The 16886-nt window shown below is 36.2% G+C and overlaps 1 protein-coding gene across 7 annotated transcripts in view; it reads right to left on the bottom strand.

The window, feature by feature from the left end:
* LOC121380990 (transcriptional activator protein Pur-beta-like) overlaps positions 1-16840 on the bottom strand; it is a 61440-nt gene extending 44600 nt beyond the window's left edge. For 6 of the 7 annotated variants that reach the window (XM_041510051.1, XM_041510055.1, XM_041510053.1 and 3 more), the window contains exons 1-2: positions 9737-9775; positions 9440-9634 (exon numbers count right to left, since the gene is read on the bottom strand). In XM_041510051.1, coding sequence (XP_041365985.1) covers positions 9440-9497 — 58 coding nt within the window. In that variant the 5' untranslated portion in view covers positions 9498-9634; positions 9737-9775. Of the gene's footprint in view, positions 1-9439; positions 9635-9736; positions 9776-16709 lie in introns of those variants that run through there. The other variant, XM_041510052.1, reaches the window with a different exon arrangement.
* Positions 16841-16886: the final 46 nt, after the last annotated feature.

The raw sequence follows: 16886 nt of genomic DNA, 5'->3' as shown, positions 1-16886 counted from the left end.
AGGAAATGTAACAATCACGTCAAGCGTAGTCGGCTTACTTGTTGGCATACGAAGTGATGTCGGTTATACTTGGTTCTAACTTCTAAACAAAACATGTTAAAAGTCCAATGAAAATAACCAGTTAACGATAATTATAAATAAATGTTTTGTTACTTACACATTATCATTCATAGTTCATTTACGCTGGAATACGGCTACGGTTATCATCTTCAAAGAAATAAACCAACAAATGAGAATCACACTTCGCTGTTTTTCACTTAACTCGGAATACTTCGGCCAATCGTTCAAAATACCTTGGCTCTGGTTCGGTCGATCTGCCGAAACATTTGAACTCAATACGTACATTTCCGTGTCAAGCGAGCAGCAATGGAAAAGCCCGATAGTAAGGATTTCCAAATGTGACAATTTATAAATAGTTTGACACCGTCACACCGGTGTTCTAGTAGACTAGTATTGTGTTAAAAAATAAAAATATGGCCTAAAACATTTAGCCTGACAGCTGAAACTAATAAAGATCATTAAAAAGTTATGCCTTCCGTTTTCATTAAAAAAAACCCAACCCATAAATATTAAATTTAAATAATATCAACTATATTGCAATACAGTTTCTTATATCGTAATACGGTTTTGACCGTATCATTGCAGCCCTACAAAATATGATACATTTCTACACACCTGATTTGCAGAGGAGATAGAGATTTTAAAAATTACAGTTTTCACATATTAGTGACTCGTCAGAGCTATGCCTGTTGTCATATATAGGTACATGCTAATTTGGAGAATTAAATCTTTACTAATGATTAAATACTAAGGTCAACAACAGTCACTTGCTACATCTTCATTTTGGTAAAGTTGTACACAGTAAATATAACATATCTTACTGTAATTTCATGTCATGGCAATTTTTCATAATTGGTACTTTTTTTTTAAATTATATTATTTTGTACACACACAGTTATATATACTGAACAAAAAAAGAAACTTCCGATTTGTACATATAGTATTTGTTGTGTTAAAGAATTCATTGTGTAATGAAATTATATAGGTAGTATTAGCCGCGAGCTGTATTATCAAGATTCATGAATTTTATCGATTATTTTTGCACTGTTAATCGTCGACAACGTGAAATTCAATTTGCACGTGCATGCATGGTTCGACATGTCCCGTGTAGTATTCAGTCAATTTGTTTTACTTGTCTTACTGACATTGTTGTCAAGTGAACGAAAACGCTTCAAAATTTGTAAAAACATTTACGTTTTTTTACATTGTAGCATTTTCAGTATGCCAAGAATACCCAATAATTTACGCGAACGGGCGATTGGCATGCTTGATGCCGGCATGCTCGACAGAAGACGTTGCAAGGCATGTTGGGAGTTCTAGTTGAGCGATACGAAATCTTCGCGTAAGATTTCGAACGACAGGAAGCACCAACGACTTGCCACGTCGTGGACGTCCGCGTGTTACAACGCATGGTCACTGCTACTGCTGCTAACACACCTGGGCTTCATAATAACCGAATCAGTGGGCAAACTGTTCGTAATCGTCTGCGGGAGAACGGTTTACATGCACATGTCCTTACGTCGGATGCGTTTTAACGCAACGTCATCGTCTAAATCGTCTTAATTGGGCACGTGTACACATTCGTTGGATAAGGCGACGCTGGAATACCGTTCTTTTTTCGGATGAATCCAGATTTTCTTTACAACGTGGTGATGGCAGGGTGCGCGTCTACCGTAGGAGAAATGAATGCTATGCGGACTGCTGTGTTCTTGAACGCGATCGTTTCGGGGGTGGGGGTTGTGTCATGGTCTTGGCAGCCATTGCCCATGGTTATCGTTCACCACTAGTCGTCATTGATGACAATTTAAATGCTCAACGTTACCGCAATGACATTCTCGCTCATCACGTCATTCCTCTGTTCCATAACAACGCCAACATCTCAATTTTTCAGCATGATAATGCCACCTCTCATACAGTTAGAGACACTGTAAATTTTCTTAGGACAAATAACATTGATTTCATTGATGACTGGCCCGATAAAAGTCCTGATCTCAACCCCATCGAGCATGTCTGGGATAGTCTGGACAGACGACCGAGGCGTCGTCTCAACCCACCTGCTAACGTCAACGAACTTCGTCAAGCGCTCATTCAGGAATGGAACAATATTCCACAGGCAGAAATCAACACTTTAGTCAATTCTATGCGCCTGCGATGCACTGCAGTGGTCAATTCAAGAGGTGGTCATACCCGTTATTAAGTGGGTTTTTTTTTTCAAACCCTACCACACTTGGTCAAAATGTCTCCCAGTTTCTGTTAACCTATGGCCATGATTTTTGCACCAAACGATGCATCATGGAACACTCTTTAAACGCATATATAACAATTATTCCCCCGGTTTGTTTTCATCAAGTTATGTTCAAGCAAAGTTAGCAGAAGTTTCTTATTTTGTTCAGTATATATGCACATTAGTATAATGTTAAATTATTATTTGTTTTATTCAATAGCAAAACAGGCCTGGGAAAAGAAACTTGGTGATGCTATTACCTATTGTACCACAGGTACATGTAGTTGGTTTACCACTAAGCAACATCCACCCATCTTATTTCTAGGTAAGTTAAAGACTTCAACCTTCCCCATTTTGTATACAGAACAATATGTTTATTTGAATTGTTGATTATAATAGAAAAAATATGAAGTGAAAATATGCAAGCAGCAATAATGTCTACATTAGTATATTTTACAAACAATATACACAATAAATCTTTTAAACAAATTAAATCTTGAAACTTAAAAAACAACTTATGAAATATCCTGAAATAAGAAAGCAAGTCCGTCTATGTGTTATCAAGATCAGACGAAACACCCCTACTTTTAATCAAACGTTATTTGTATAGCACATGCTTTCTGAGTTGATCCCCTTAATGCAAATACACAAACGTTTTAATGAACTTTACTAGATTCAGTTGTCATGCTAAACTAGTTAGTCCATAATTTTAGTCCAAAATCAGCATATCCACTACTTCAGGATTCGGTGCCATCCTCTGTGCTGTTACAATGCCACAGCTGTACTGAATATATATACGTTCTGATGGTACCAGGGATGGGGTGTATAATGAAATTGTCAATCAGTCCCATATGTGATGTCATTACTTCCTTTTGTGGGGAGGAGGGTGCTTAAAAAATGAAAACAATTAAAAAATATATATATGTATGTATAAACTAACATTTAAAAGGTGATATTTGCCAATTAGTGTAAATAAAAGAAAATCATCATAGTGGCATTTGTATGCTTTTATTTGGAATCATGAATGCAATCATCAAAACATGAAAGAAAAAAAAGTTTGATCACATCAGCAAAAAACCCCAAATCAAATTGTGTACATTTAACAATGCAAGGAAGGAAGGAAATGGTTTATTTAATGATGCACTCATCACATTTTATTTATGGTTATATGGAGTATGACATATGGTTAAGGACCACACAGATATTGAGGGAGGAAACCCGCTGTCATCACTTCATGGGCTACTCTTTTCAATTAGCGGCAAGGGATCTTTTATATGCACCATCCCATAGACAGGACAGCACATACCACAGCCTTTGATGTACCAGTCATGGTGCAATGGCTGGATCGAAAAATAGCCCAATGGGCCCACTGATGGGGAACAATCCCAAACTGACCGTGCATCAAGAGAGCATTTCACCACTACTCTACATCTCGTCCCCATTTAACAATGAAATAAATTTTAAAAAAGATAAACTTTCCGTATGTTGGGGGCAATACCGATGACATTCTTCTGCCACTGAATAAAAATTACTGCTGTCTGTAAAGCTCAACGATGTATATACCTGGTGTATATTATCTAACAGTATTTAACATTAGTGCAGTTGAAATATGTCTACATACAGCAAAATAATCTTTCACTTTTTAAAAAAACCTGCCATAGGCAGGCTCAAAATTGCTGTCGGTGGGCTGTTTTACCCATGGCAATGTTTTTAAAAATATTGCTGTGCACGACAAATTCTCAAGTTCGAGCCCTGCATATATATGTATACAAAGTATGAATATTCAGTACTGTGTCCAAAAAATTAATAATAGATGACACCGTTGGAGCATTTTACAACTTGAGTGAGCAAGCACATGTTTAGACTAAATGATGAATAATGTTGTCACCGACTGGATAAATTTGACTACTGGCTCTACAGCGAACTATAATCAAGAACTCTTCTACCTTTAGTTACAGGCAGATTTTTTCCACATTCTGTCCCTGGGCCCCGTTCCATGAAAGAATTGTAGCTAAGGTTAATTGTAGTTACTTGAGGTGAATTTTACAACTGGCACCGTAAACTTTACAGCTGTTCCACAAAGCAACCTTACAGTAGTTGTAAGTGCCCCTTTAATGATTAAAATATTCTTTACGAAGAAGTACGAATTAGTTAAATAATGAATTGGTTACAGACTTTTCGGAACATCTATGATGTATTCAATGGTATTGGACATCCATGAAAAAAGAAAGAAAGAAATGTTTTATTTAACGACGCACTCAACACATTTTATTTACGGTTATATGGTGTCAGACATATGGTTAAGAACCACACAGACTTGAGAGGAAACCTGCTGTCGCCACTACATGGGCTACTCTTTCCGATTAGCAGCAAGGGATCTTTTATTTGCGCTTCCCACAGGCAGGATAGCACAAACCATGGCCTTTGTTGAACCAGTTATGGATCACTGGTCGGTGCAAGTTGTTTTACACCTACCCATTGAGCCTTGCAGACATTCATGAAGTAACTTTGTCAGTTTATTTGCTAAGCAATAATTGCCAAATGCATAAGACATGAGAGTTATCTCCCGTATTTTCATGGTTTTATGGCCTAGAATGTTTTTCATCGAACGCCGAGTTTTATAAAAGGTATTTGGTATATATTAGATCCATTTTATACAAAAAGTTAGTATCCTTCTTAGAAAATGACCAAATCATCATTTAACTGCCATTTGACAGCTACATTAGTGGCTTACAATTGTCTCGTACCTATTGTAAATTTTCACAGTAATATACGACGATAGTAAGCTACACTGTGTCGTGGAATGGGCTGGCAATCATAGAACAAAGTTATGGTGGTGATGGTAGGCATTTACGGTGATAGTAGTGCTAAGATAGGTTCATGGAACGGGCCCCTGGACAGAAATTGTGAATAAAAGATTACAATGACAAAGATTCCACATACTAGATGGTCACCTATATTGACTTTGATAACATCTCCTATGACAAAAAGCATGTAATTTGTTGCCAACTGCAAGTTTGTGTCATCGCTAAATAATCAAATGCTGGGTTCTTTGTTTGTTTGCCCATTTCCCGTCAAATAAGATATAAGGAAACAGTAATATGTAGAAATTACAACACGGCAAAACTGACTGTACATCTATAAATGACAAAAAATTAGCAAATTAGCATTTTGGCAAATTAGTAATGAAATATATTCGCCAAATTCAACTTTTTGCCAAAATGCAAATATATTTTAATTTAAAATGTTCAAGTTTTAAGTTTTTCACATGCATTGTGATGAACATCCATAGACACAATTACACATATACAACAAGTTTCATCAATCAATGACTTTGTGAGAAATGGGGCTAACGTTAAACTCTAACGATACGCTAAATGCAATAAAAATAATAATAATAATTTTTAAGGCTTTTCAAATGTAACTAGTTTGTCTATCTGGTCAGTTATTCTATATTTATTGGAATTCGATAGATATATAAATACATTTTATACTGTAGTTGATTTATTTGTGGATTCAACTCGAACGTTTATGTCACATAGCAAGCGAATTCAAGCAAGTTTATTTTTTTAAATGGCGACAAACCGGAGAATACCTATTATGACTTACATTTTGTACATCAAACATGACTGTACCTTAATTTATTTGTTCTTTGTGGCTACTAAATAAAATTGCAATAAATATATGATATAAAAGTTATTTAAAAATTGTCTGTTCATATTTAATTTATCATACTATATGTTTAAAAAATATTGCTACACAAAATTAGTAATCACTAATCAATTTTCATATTGAATAGCAACTGTCTCTAATCAAAATTTTGAAAAAAAAATGTTCCATGGACAGCTGTCTAAGTTGATAGTCTGCTACATGTGGGACTGTGTGCGTTCAGTGGTAAAACACATATGTTGCACTGGAACTATATTATTTGTCCACTTTTTAGTTCAGAGGGGGTAAAGTTTTGTGTTAAAACAACATGTTGGTTGTTCCGAGTCATCCGACTTGCTCAAGTCTTATTAATTAATAGACAAAGGCAAATCATTTTCTTTCCAAGAAAACATAATGGTAATCTAGCCAGGGTTAATGATATGGTCAAAAAACTACTTTAAATATGCATTTTTAAATGTACTACATCAAATTGACAAATTCGTACCACACAATTTTTGTGACTGTTCACTCATTCGAATAATTATATCATAAGATTTAATACCAGTTATATATATTACTATGCTTTTCCACTAAAAATCCCCCAGTCTAGTTACCTTCACCCCTGTGAAAACTACTGAGTTCCATAATGAGAAGACAATGCTATTTACAGGTCAGTGGCCCATTTCATTAAACATTTTAATTTTACGTCTGCTACTAGCAGTTATACCGGTCGTGCATTTGCACGTTTGGCATCTATTTCATGAATGCAGAAAATTACATCATTACTGAAGCTGGAGTATTTTAAAGGGACACGCCCTAGTTGTTAACCATTACGCCATTGTTTTTCGCTACTCAACCCATTTTCTCACAAATAAAATTGTACTTTACTTACATTTTATTATTTAGAATATACATTTCCATTCACCTGAAGTGTTTTTTTGTAATCCTGGTGTTTGTAATATCACAAAATGCATTTTTTGTATTTCTTAAAACCGCACGTGTGTTTGAGAAAAAAACGTTGAGCAGACAATTTCTAATATATTTTTAGAGGGGATCTTCCCGTTTCAACGTCACAGACGTTGGTATACCACATAACCGTTATCATTTTGGTTCGGTTTGTTTTCTTGTGCACTGTTCGCGCAGTCAACATCCGATTTATTGTCGTTTGCTTGTCATTCATTTGTGAGGTTTTTCTTCAGTTTTTTCTTAACAATAAAGTTCAGACAGGTAAGTATCTCAATACAAAATGTTACAAACCCTTAAAACCAATAGTACCCGGTGCCGAATAGCAAATGTAGGCTAATTGTGGTTTATATATATTTATTATTTCAAACACTGTAGTATTGTCAACATGGTCAGTGACGGACTATCATTGTCGTCTTATTCCGATTCAAGTATCATGATTGCTGCAGCAGCCACTTTCTCAAGAGAAGCACCCAGACTCATTCCTTTCGCTGAACAGGACAGAACAGTTGGAACATGCCAGGAGAGGTGAAAGGAATGCATCCCAAGTCTGTGTGCACTCTGGGAAATTCATCGTGACATAGGCATTTCTGTGCTTCGAGCGACATCTACCAGTGACACCAGAATACTAACTTTCAAAATTATTTCAAGTACTTGGGTCACAGGGGATTCCCATGGTATTTATCGATATAAAACCTGCTTTTTCACTCTATTTTATAAAAACGTGATCTAAGTGTGTTACAGTTTTGTAAATTAACCAAAATTATAATTAATTTTCGCGGGCTAAAACTAGGGGTGCGACTTTAAGGACAACAGAAAATGAAATATGTGTTCTTCAAACTATTTTTTTTTTAAACTATAATAGTATTAAAAATTGTGGTTTTGTCGTAGATTTACTTGCAAAACTAGGCATATGATGTTTTGTGAAATTGGGCCTAGTATATTATTTTTCATAATTTTATTTTTAAACAAATTATTGCTTCCATTTTAAAAGATGAAAGAAGGAAAGTACCGTTCATCAAATATATTTTTTTTTTTTTTATATTAGACATGGTGTGACAAATGACTCGTCAATCTTATTTTTATGAAAATTATTGTGTATTATTACTACCTTGTACAAATTACTTTTAATATATACTGGACCTAATAATGTTGGAAATTAAATTTCATTTTTTATTAAAATTATTAAAACATGGCGGAGCGGTTATAGAATCTGTCCGCCACTAATCCTTCTGTAAAAAGAGGGATTTTTTGGTGGGGATTCTTAAAAAAAGTGGGGCATGTTTTTTTGCGGAGGAAAAAGAAAGAAAATAAAATAATTTATTTAGAAAAAGAAAAAAACACTTATTGGGGGGGGGGGGGCAGCCCCCCCACCAGCCTCCCTTGCTAACCCTAATCATTCTGTAGCCGTGTAGGCTATCAACACTCCTCTGTAACAATCGACCGACAAAGTTCCTAAATTAAAATAAAGTAAAACAGAAAATCACTCGACTCGACCCTATGTTCCTAAAACAAACTAAACCCTAACCGTTCCTGAAATAAAACACAAAAAAATAAAATAAAAAATAAAATAAAATGGAAATTAACTCGAGTTATTGGCTTTATTTTAGTAATCGTCAGAGTAGTTAAAATTATCGAAAATTACATATTTGTTATTTAGTGTATAGTAGGCCTAAATGGTTGTATTTAGGCCTAGGTGGCGGACATATTCTATAACCGTACCAACATGGCACCCTAGTTATGAAAATAGTTTGTGCATGCATTTTTATCGATTCTAGTTCTGTACATTTCAGTTATTTGGATCCATTAGTGGTGTTTACTCTGCCCACAATCCACTGCACTGAAACATATTATGCCAACGCAATTCATCATTAAATTTCAATTATAAATTAAAACAATAACGCTAGTTTTACTATTAATTGAGTCTACACACGTCAATACTTGCGCAAAACGCAAAATAGTGTTATGAACATTACCATTTCCTCAGGAATTTCCATCCAGCAAAACCAAAACAAACTTGACCTACAAAATTTTGACAGCTTGCACTTCCTGTTTTCAGAAGTCACAAGACAATTACTGCCATGCGTTGACTATACTTTTATAACAAGATAAACATACACGTACAACACTCAATCAACAATGAACGAGGATACAATAAATAAACGTTGGGCAATGTACATTAAGAAATAATTAGGCTTCCGGAGTTAGTCGATGCCGCGCTCGCCATGTTGAATTTCCGCTGACCACCACATGGAATAAAACATCTTTTTGAAGGATAATTTAAATATAAAACAGCAAGAAAATTATCTGGACATACTATTATTGTTAGCTTGATAATGCTGCATTCGTATTATATGTCAATATTGACGTGCGGAAGCAAGACTATAAGAATTTGTGAAGATACGCTGGCCCGGTCACTTGACAGAAAAACATGGACACTTGTTAGAGCTAAACTTCCGTGACAGTGCAAAATATGACATGAACCAAAATATGTGGTACTAAACGAATTTTATAAATATTTGAAGAAACTGCGTATAGAATAACCTGCGCCTTGACCCTGCGGCTGTTGCTGCTCGTCACCACTCAGCTCACGATCCGACATGGTGCAACCCTTCCTGAGCAGATCAAGCCTCCTTCTAACAGCTCATGAATAATTCATGAGGTCAGTCACGTCCTTCGCTAGTTCCTCGGTACTCTCAAGTTGACGTTCGCGTGATGTTTAGTTTGGCGAATTAAACTCTGAAGAAGACAAATGATGAAGAATTAAAATGCATTGCTTGTTGCAAACTGAAAATAATCAACGAATGACAAGCAAAATTCAACATAATTATGCCCAGATACCTTCGATCAGGTGGCAATCCAGTTCGAGGTCATTTCTTGGTTGCATGTAGTCGTGAGGTGATTGGCCATTCATTAGGGTTCCTTTACGTCACAAAGGTCACGGTTTGTTTTGAAAACATTCACGTGCATATGGGCAAGTTATGCCAGTGCAAAGGGGAAAGAAAATACTAACATGGAAGTGGTGTCTAATAGTATTATTTATGATGAACTATTGTCACATTTTAGATTATCGTCAACTCTAAAAAATACTAATCTTTAAAACAGAATATAAATTGTAAATTTAAATTCAGTGAACTGACCTACAGATGTTGCCCCCCCCCCCCCCCCCCCCCGTGCTGGTGAATAAATACTGAAACATGGTAATAGTATAATGTTGGATGAACCCAGGGCCGTACCCAGATCAAAATCCTAGGGGGTGAGGGGCACTATTTTTGTTATAAATAAATGAAACACTATACAAATTAAACCCTAATATATGTCTGCTATGTTCTGGAGTGAAAAAAAGAAGGTGAGATTCTCGGGGAGGGGGGGGGGGGGGGGAGGGCAAAGCGCATATATCTTGTTTACAGGGTGAATTAGCGCACTTTACACACTGTTGGAGGCAGAACGTAGTTCAGTAGTAAAGCGCTCGCGTGATGCTTGGTCGGTCTGGGATCGATGCCCGTCGGTGGGTTCACTGGGCCATTTCTCATTCCTGCCAGTGTACCGCGACTGGTATGTGCTATGTTGTCTGTGGGATGGTGCATATAAAAGATCCCTTGCTACTAATGACAAATATAGAGGGTTTCCTCTATAAGACTATAGGCTATATGTAAATAAAAGTAGGCCTACCAAATTTTTAACATCCAATAGCCGATTATTAATAAATCAATGTGCTTTAGTGGTGTCGTTAAACAAAAACAAACTTAACTTAGAACACGGTTAGTGTATAGGAACTCTATTACAGCGATCGAGAGTCGTGTTGACACGTTGCAACGGTTTCTTTACGACGAACTCGTGATACGTTATAGATGTACCGCAGTACTGGGATTAAATGATAATTTGTCGAATTTCTTTTTGCTGATTTTGTAAATAGGATATTACATTTAGATAAAATTGAAGACTTAGTTTGTAAAAACCTTTAAGAATCTACGAATTGTTCAGATTACAATAGATCTGTTTATGTGCTCAAACCTAAATTAAAGTTTACTTACACATTTTTTATTGGAAATAAGCATATTGATGTACTTACCTTTGCTTGAAACCCAATAGCCAATCTCTATTATTTTAGTGTCGGAGTAAGCGGAATCGATCGCGTAGCTTGTAGGCCCCATGCATTTTTTTTTATGGATGCCTCAATAGGTCAAAAAGGTATCGTGGGAAGTCTGCAAGTTGCGGGCGATTCGGTGTTATATGTTCGAGTCCCAGCAATGACATGGGACAATTTGTGAGGCCAGAAAGGATGTAATTATCCCCTGCGCCAGTGCGTTAACATCTATGTATGAGACGATATACATACATACATACAATTGCGGGCGATTGGGTGCCACAGGTTCGGGTGTGTGAAGGCTATAAAGGATTTTAATATCCCCTGTGCCAGTGCGTCATTGAATATATATATGTATCTTTAAGTCAAAACCCGACATACATACAATAGAGATATTCAAAATATAAAAATATATACATACATACATACACAACATACATACCATACGTACGTACGTTCGTTCGTTCGTTCGTTCGTTCGATAATTCGTATTTATTATGTAACATGGTCATTTTATTACGTGTGTATCATTTTATTATATATATTTTAGTAGTCTTTTATTAGTTATTCCAAGATCCCAAGCTTTGCACTACTCGCTTTAAAATGGCCTGCTTGCGAAAAACGTTAATGATTACTGTTCACATGCAACAACCCATTAACTTTAATAAGTATTGACCACTGCCAAGCTACTGGCTAGACGTCACCATTTCAGGACATCTAGTTTTAAATTTTTTACTGTGAAGCATACCTCCCCCCCCCCCCCAACCCCCTAGGAACTTTACTTTGCGTGCTCGATCTCAGTCAGCCCTCCCACAATGTCTACTTGCTTCCATCGTTCATGATTAATATAATAATATATTTTAAATAAAGTAGCATATATGTATGTGTTGATGGATGTGTGAATTTATACTTTTGTAAGTTCAGTGGGTAGCGTGTTTGTATTTTAACATATTTCATTATGATGACATTGTATATATTAAGCTTTATTTTGTATTGTGTAAATAGTGTACTGATCATATTTTTATTGTAGATTATTTGTTTTATAGGCACATGAACGTTATCAGTGATGTGGGCTGACATCAAGTAGGGGCTCTTGCCCCATATACTTGGTAAGAAATATACGTGTATTGTATTTGTATTGTACATATACATGTATTAGTATTTATATAGTGAATGTGTTATGTGAAATATTGTTCTTGTCTCAAAGTAGTATGTATGTGTTGAATGTGCTATATAAAATATATGTACAACATGTACATGTAATTATGATTTATGTTATGAATATCATTCTGGTGTGATGCAGATGTATTCACCGTTCGTTAAGTTAATTGTAATTTTAAATAATTAGAAATAATTTTATGATTATGAGTAACTTGAATATATTTATCATTGTCACGGGGATCCTATAATACCCGTAACTGAATGAAACACGATTATCCAAATATCTCTCCTAACTGTATATCTATTAGATCTCTCTGTGACGGGCAGTTATACCCGCGTGGCTCGTCTAGGTATGATCAGAGATAAGATCTTATATCAAGTATATAGAATATAGTACGTTAGTTCACTAGAAAACACAACAAAAACACAATACACTTTGGAATCTGTATTAACCTACGCTGACAAATGTACTGCCGCAGTAGTTAATTAACAACAACAAATAATAACAACCCAGAACTGATCACTTAATTAGTTAATCTCTAGGTGTCTAGTTTACACAATATTCTAATCACTTCACCGTGACACAACACCCACACGTGTGATAATTGAGAAACGCTTCCAGGGGAACTTAATTAATAAAGGAATTACAACTCTATTCCTAACTGGTTAATTTTTAATTAACCCTTATCTACTCATTCAGTAACCTTGTAATACAGAATTAATACTGGTACCTATCACAATAAAGACAATAACCTACAGTTTACCTAGGTCCTCTAGGATGACTGGTTAAGCTTTATATATATTTAGAACAGTGAGCCTACAGTTTACTGCGTCAGATTACTGGCAGCACCGTCTAAATAATATTGGTATAATACAGTATTAAAATATTTAAAGTCACATCAATCACATCAAGGTTATACAACAGAGCAGAAATAATATTTACCAAGTCCAAACGGACGCGTTCCCTGGAAGCCTTCCAATATGTTTCTCCCCGATATCTCTAAAACCCTAGCTATTTACTATAAAAATCCGAATATCGCCTGGGGGTACAACGCGGTCCTCCCCCTATCAAGTGATATTTCCACAGCGACCAAGCCGACATATTTGTTTTAGATGGCCAGACTTGCTGACGCTTAGTCGCCAAAATCACGGTCGTAAAAACCGCACTCGCGGAGGTATTACGTAACTACTGGCCACATGGCCTCCGCACCTGGGCTGGGTGTGTATTAGGCACAGCTCGACCACGGTCGCGCGGAGGTATTACGTAACAAAGTGCCCACCTGGGCTTAAGTGCATATTGGAACTGCACACGGCCCTCTAAAACAATTAATATCGCCACAGGCGAAAACAAAATTAAGAGCATGTTCCGTCACAATCATATATTTGTGAAAGAAAATGTTTAACGTATATTAATTTTATTATTGTTACATTAAGTGCGTGCGTGTGTGTATGTGTGTGTTTGTGCACGTGTTTGTGTATGCGTGCATTTGTGTCTGTGTATGTCAATGTGTTTGACACTGTGTGTGTGTCTGTGTGTGTGTGTGAGAGAGAGAGAGAGAGAGAGAGAGAGAGAGAGAGAGAGAGAGAGAGAGAGAGAGAGAGAGAGAGAGAAATATGGGGGAGGAATCCGATGCTGCCATTTGAGCTACTTCTACCGATAAGCCATCAATATATATTTTTATTTGCACAAGTTGACTTATTAATGTATAACGGACCAATCAATTTTATATTGGCTTACAGGCCCGTAGCCAGCATTTCGAGTGGGATGGTTCGACTAGATATTTACTGTTGTCTTTTGGATATGAAGTGAAGCACCAGATCTTTGTATGGGGTAGGGGTGGGTGGGAGTCCAAGGGCATGCTCCCCGGAAAATTTGAAATCTCTGAAAGCCTAAAACGAGTTTTCCTGGCATCTGGAACTTAAAAATGGATATTTTAAAACAATGATTTTCGACTATGTTGTAGATTGTATTTCCTAATGGGGAAACTTAGGTATGAGAAAGACACTCCTCTTGTTATAAGATGGAATAATGAAAACATTAAAATACTAGGTTTTTATTTTGGAAATATAGACGTTTCGGCAGATAACTGGATACCAAAAATTCAAAAAATTAAAACAATCTTAAATATATGGAGCAACAGAAAATTAACATTACATGGTAAAGTAGTTGCTGTAAATTCACTCGCCACCAGTGGCCTGTGGTATTTATCAAACGTTTTGGAACTTCCGGGAAAATATGCTAAACAAATTGATAAAATTATTTTTGACTTTATCTGGAGCTACAGGAAAACATTTTATATCAAAAGAGCAAATTCAACTACCTAAGGAGTTAGGTGGTTTGGGAGTTGTAAATATTCGGTTGAAAATTAAAGCACAAAGAATTAAATTTGTCAGTAGACTTTTGAGTTTAGAAGGTGAAGGTAATTGGAAATCTCTAGCAGACTATTTTTTAGGCCAGTATAAAAATTTAAATATTGATAGACACGTTTTAAAATGTAAAATTGTAAACAATAATGCAAACTTCAAATCAATGCCGAATATTTACAAAGATATACTATTAATTTGGGAAGACCTTGACATAACACGTGACACAGAAAGCTACCAACAAATTTTGTACGAACCATTACATGACGACACAACGATAAGTAACAAACAATACAAAAATATACGTAGTGAAAGACTAAATTTAGTCAAAGACATATGGGACTTTGCTACGGACGACTTTATGGACTTCGCTGGTTGTTCGACCAGCGCGGCATTTTATCGCCAAATAAAAGACCTACACGACAACTTTGCGCGACCTTTATTGTGGACATTGAAAAACGAAGACCCCTTTGATGGTGACTTAGACGCCATCTTTCGGATCAACGTAGGTGATACAGTTATGCTATTAAGAACTCACAAAAACGCATCATTTAAAACCAAATGGTTTACCATTTTGAATGAAAACATAAACTGGAAAAATGTTTGGCAAACACTAAATTCTGGATTAATTGAAAATCACGACTTTGATTTAATTTATAAAATGATTAGAAATGTAATTGCAGTTAGAAAACACCTCTATGACTGGAAGATTGAGTCCACTCCCAAGTGTCTTGTGTGCGACGGAGTGGACGCCTTTTTTCACTGCAACAAAACAAGACTATTTATTAAACAAATTGAACCCATTTTCAAAAACCTTTTTGGCAAGAAATTCAAACTAAATCCATACGCAATGATTTTTGGAATTAAACATAAACCTGGTAATTATGCGTCGCAATTGGGAATTTTTCTCTGGAGTAAAGCAATAATGTTAATTTGGACAACACGTAAATTATTAGAGGGTGATAAGCCATTGTGACGGTACATGCTCTTAATTTCTTTTCGCCTGTGGCGATATTAATTGTTTTAGAGGGCCGTGTGCAGTTCCAAATTGCACTTAAGCCCAGATGGGCAACTTGTTACGTAATACCTTTGCGCGACGGTCTTCGAGCTGTACGCCTAATACACACCCAGAGCAGATGTGGAGGCCATGTGGCTAGTAGTTACGTAATATCTCCGGTAGTGCTGTTTATGGCCAGGGGATTGCTCGCGGTTTGGCGACAGCCAGTCTGACGGTCAGAGAAAAATATACCGACTCTGGGAGAGGTAGAATATCAGATGATACGTGAGGTACCGCTTTGTACCTCCAGGCGATTTTCGCTGTCTCTGAGAGTTTTGAATAAATAGCTAGGGTTTTAGAGATATCGAGGAGAACCAAAAAGGAAGGCTTCCCGGGAACGTTAGTCCGTTTGGACTTTGGTAAATATATTATTTCTGCTCTGTTGTATAACCTTGATGTGATTGATGTGACTTTAAATATTTTAATACTGTATTATACCAATATTCTTTAGACAGTGTCTTCGGTCATCTGACGAAGTAAATCGTAGACTTTTTGTTCTAACATTATACAAGTATTTGGTAATATAAAGCTTAGCCAGTCATCCTAGAAGACCTAGGTAAACTGTAAGTTATTGTCTTTATTGTGATAGGTACCAGTATTAATTCTGTATTACAGGTTATTGAATGAGTAGTTAGGGTTAATTAAAAATTAACCAGTTAGGAATAGTGTTGTAATTCCTTTATTAATTAAGTTCCCCTGGAAGCGTTTCTCCATTATCGCACGTGTGTGTGTTAGCGTTTCTCAATTATCACACGTGTGGGTGTTGTGTCACGGTGAAGTGATTAGAATATTGTGTAAACTAGACACCTAGAGATTAACTAATTAAGTGATCAGTTCTGGGTTGTTATTATTTGTTGTTATTAATTAACTACTGCGGCAGTACATTTGTCAGCGTAGCTTAATACAGATTCCAAAGTGTATTGTGTTTTTGTTGTGTTTTCTAGTGAACTAAACGTGCTATAATAATATATACTTTATATAAGATCGTATCTCTGATCATACCTAGAGACGAGCCACAGCGGGTATAACTGCCTGTTACAGAGAGATCTAATAGATATACAGTTAGGAGAGATATTTGGACAATCGTGTTTTATTCAGTTACGGGTATTATAGAATCCCCGTGACAGCCATGGATGCTCTTTCTACCTGTCTCTCTGTCCCTCTCTCTCTCTCTGTCTGTTAGTCTCTATCTGTCTGTCTCTGTCTGTCTCTCTCCACTCTCAAGAAAAAAACATTTCTTACACATCTATGTGAGAAAGCACCCCTTGACAACTGACAATAATTGCACTTTTAAAGAAGCGGGAAGTAATTCTCAATACGTCA

Source organism: Gigantopelta aegis, chromosome 9 (assembly GCF_016097555.1).
Source record: "Gigantopelta aegis isolate Gae_Host chromosome 9, Gae_host_genome, whole genome shotgun sequence".
NCBI lineage: Eukaryota > Metazoa > Mollusca > Gastropoda > Neomphalida > Peltospiridae > Gigantopelta > Gigantopelta aegis.
This window is presented reverse-complemented; position numbering and strand designations above follow the sequence as displayed.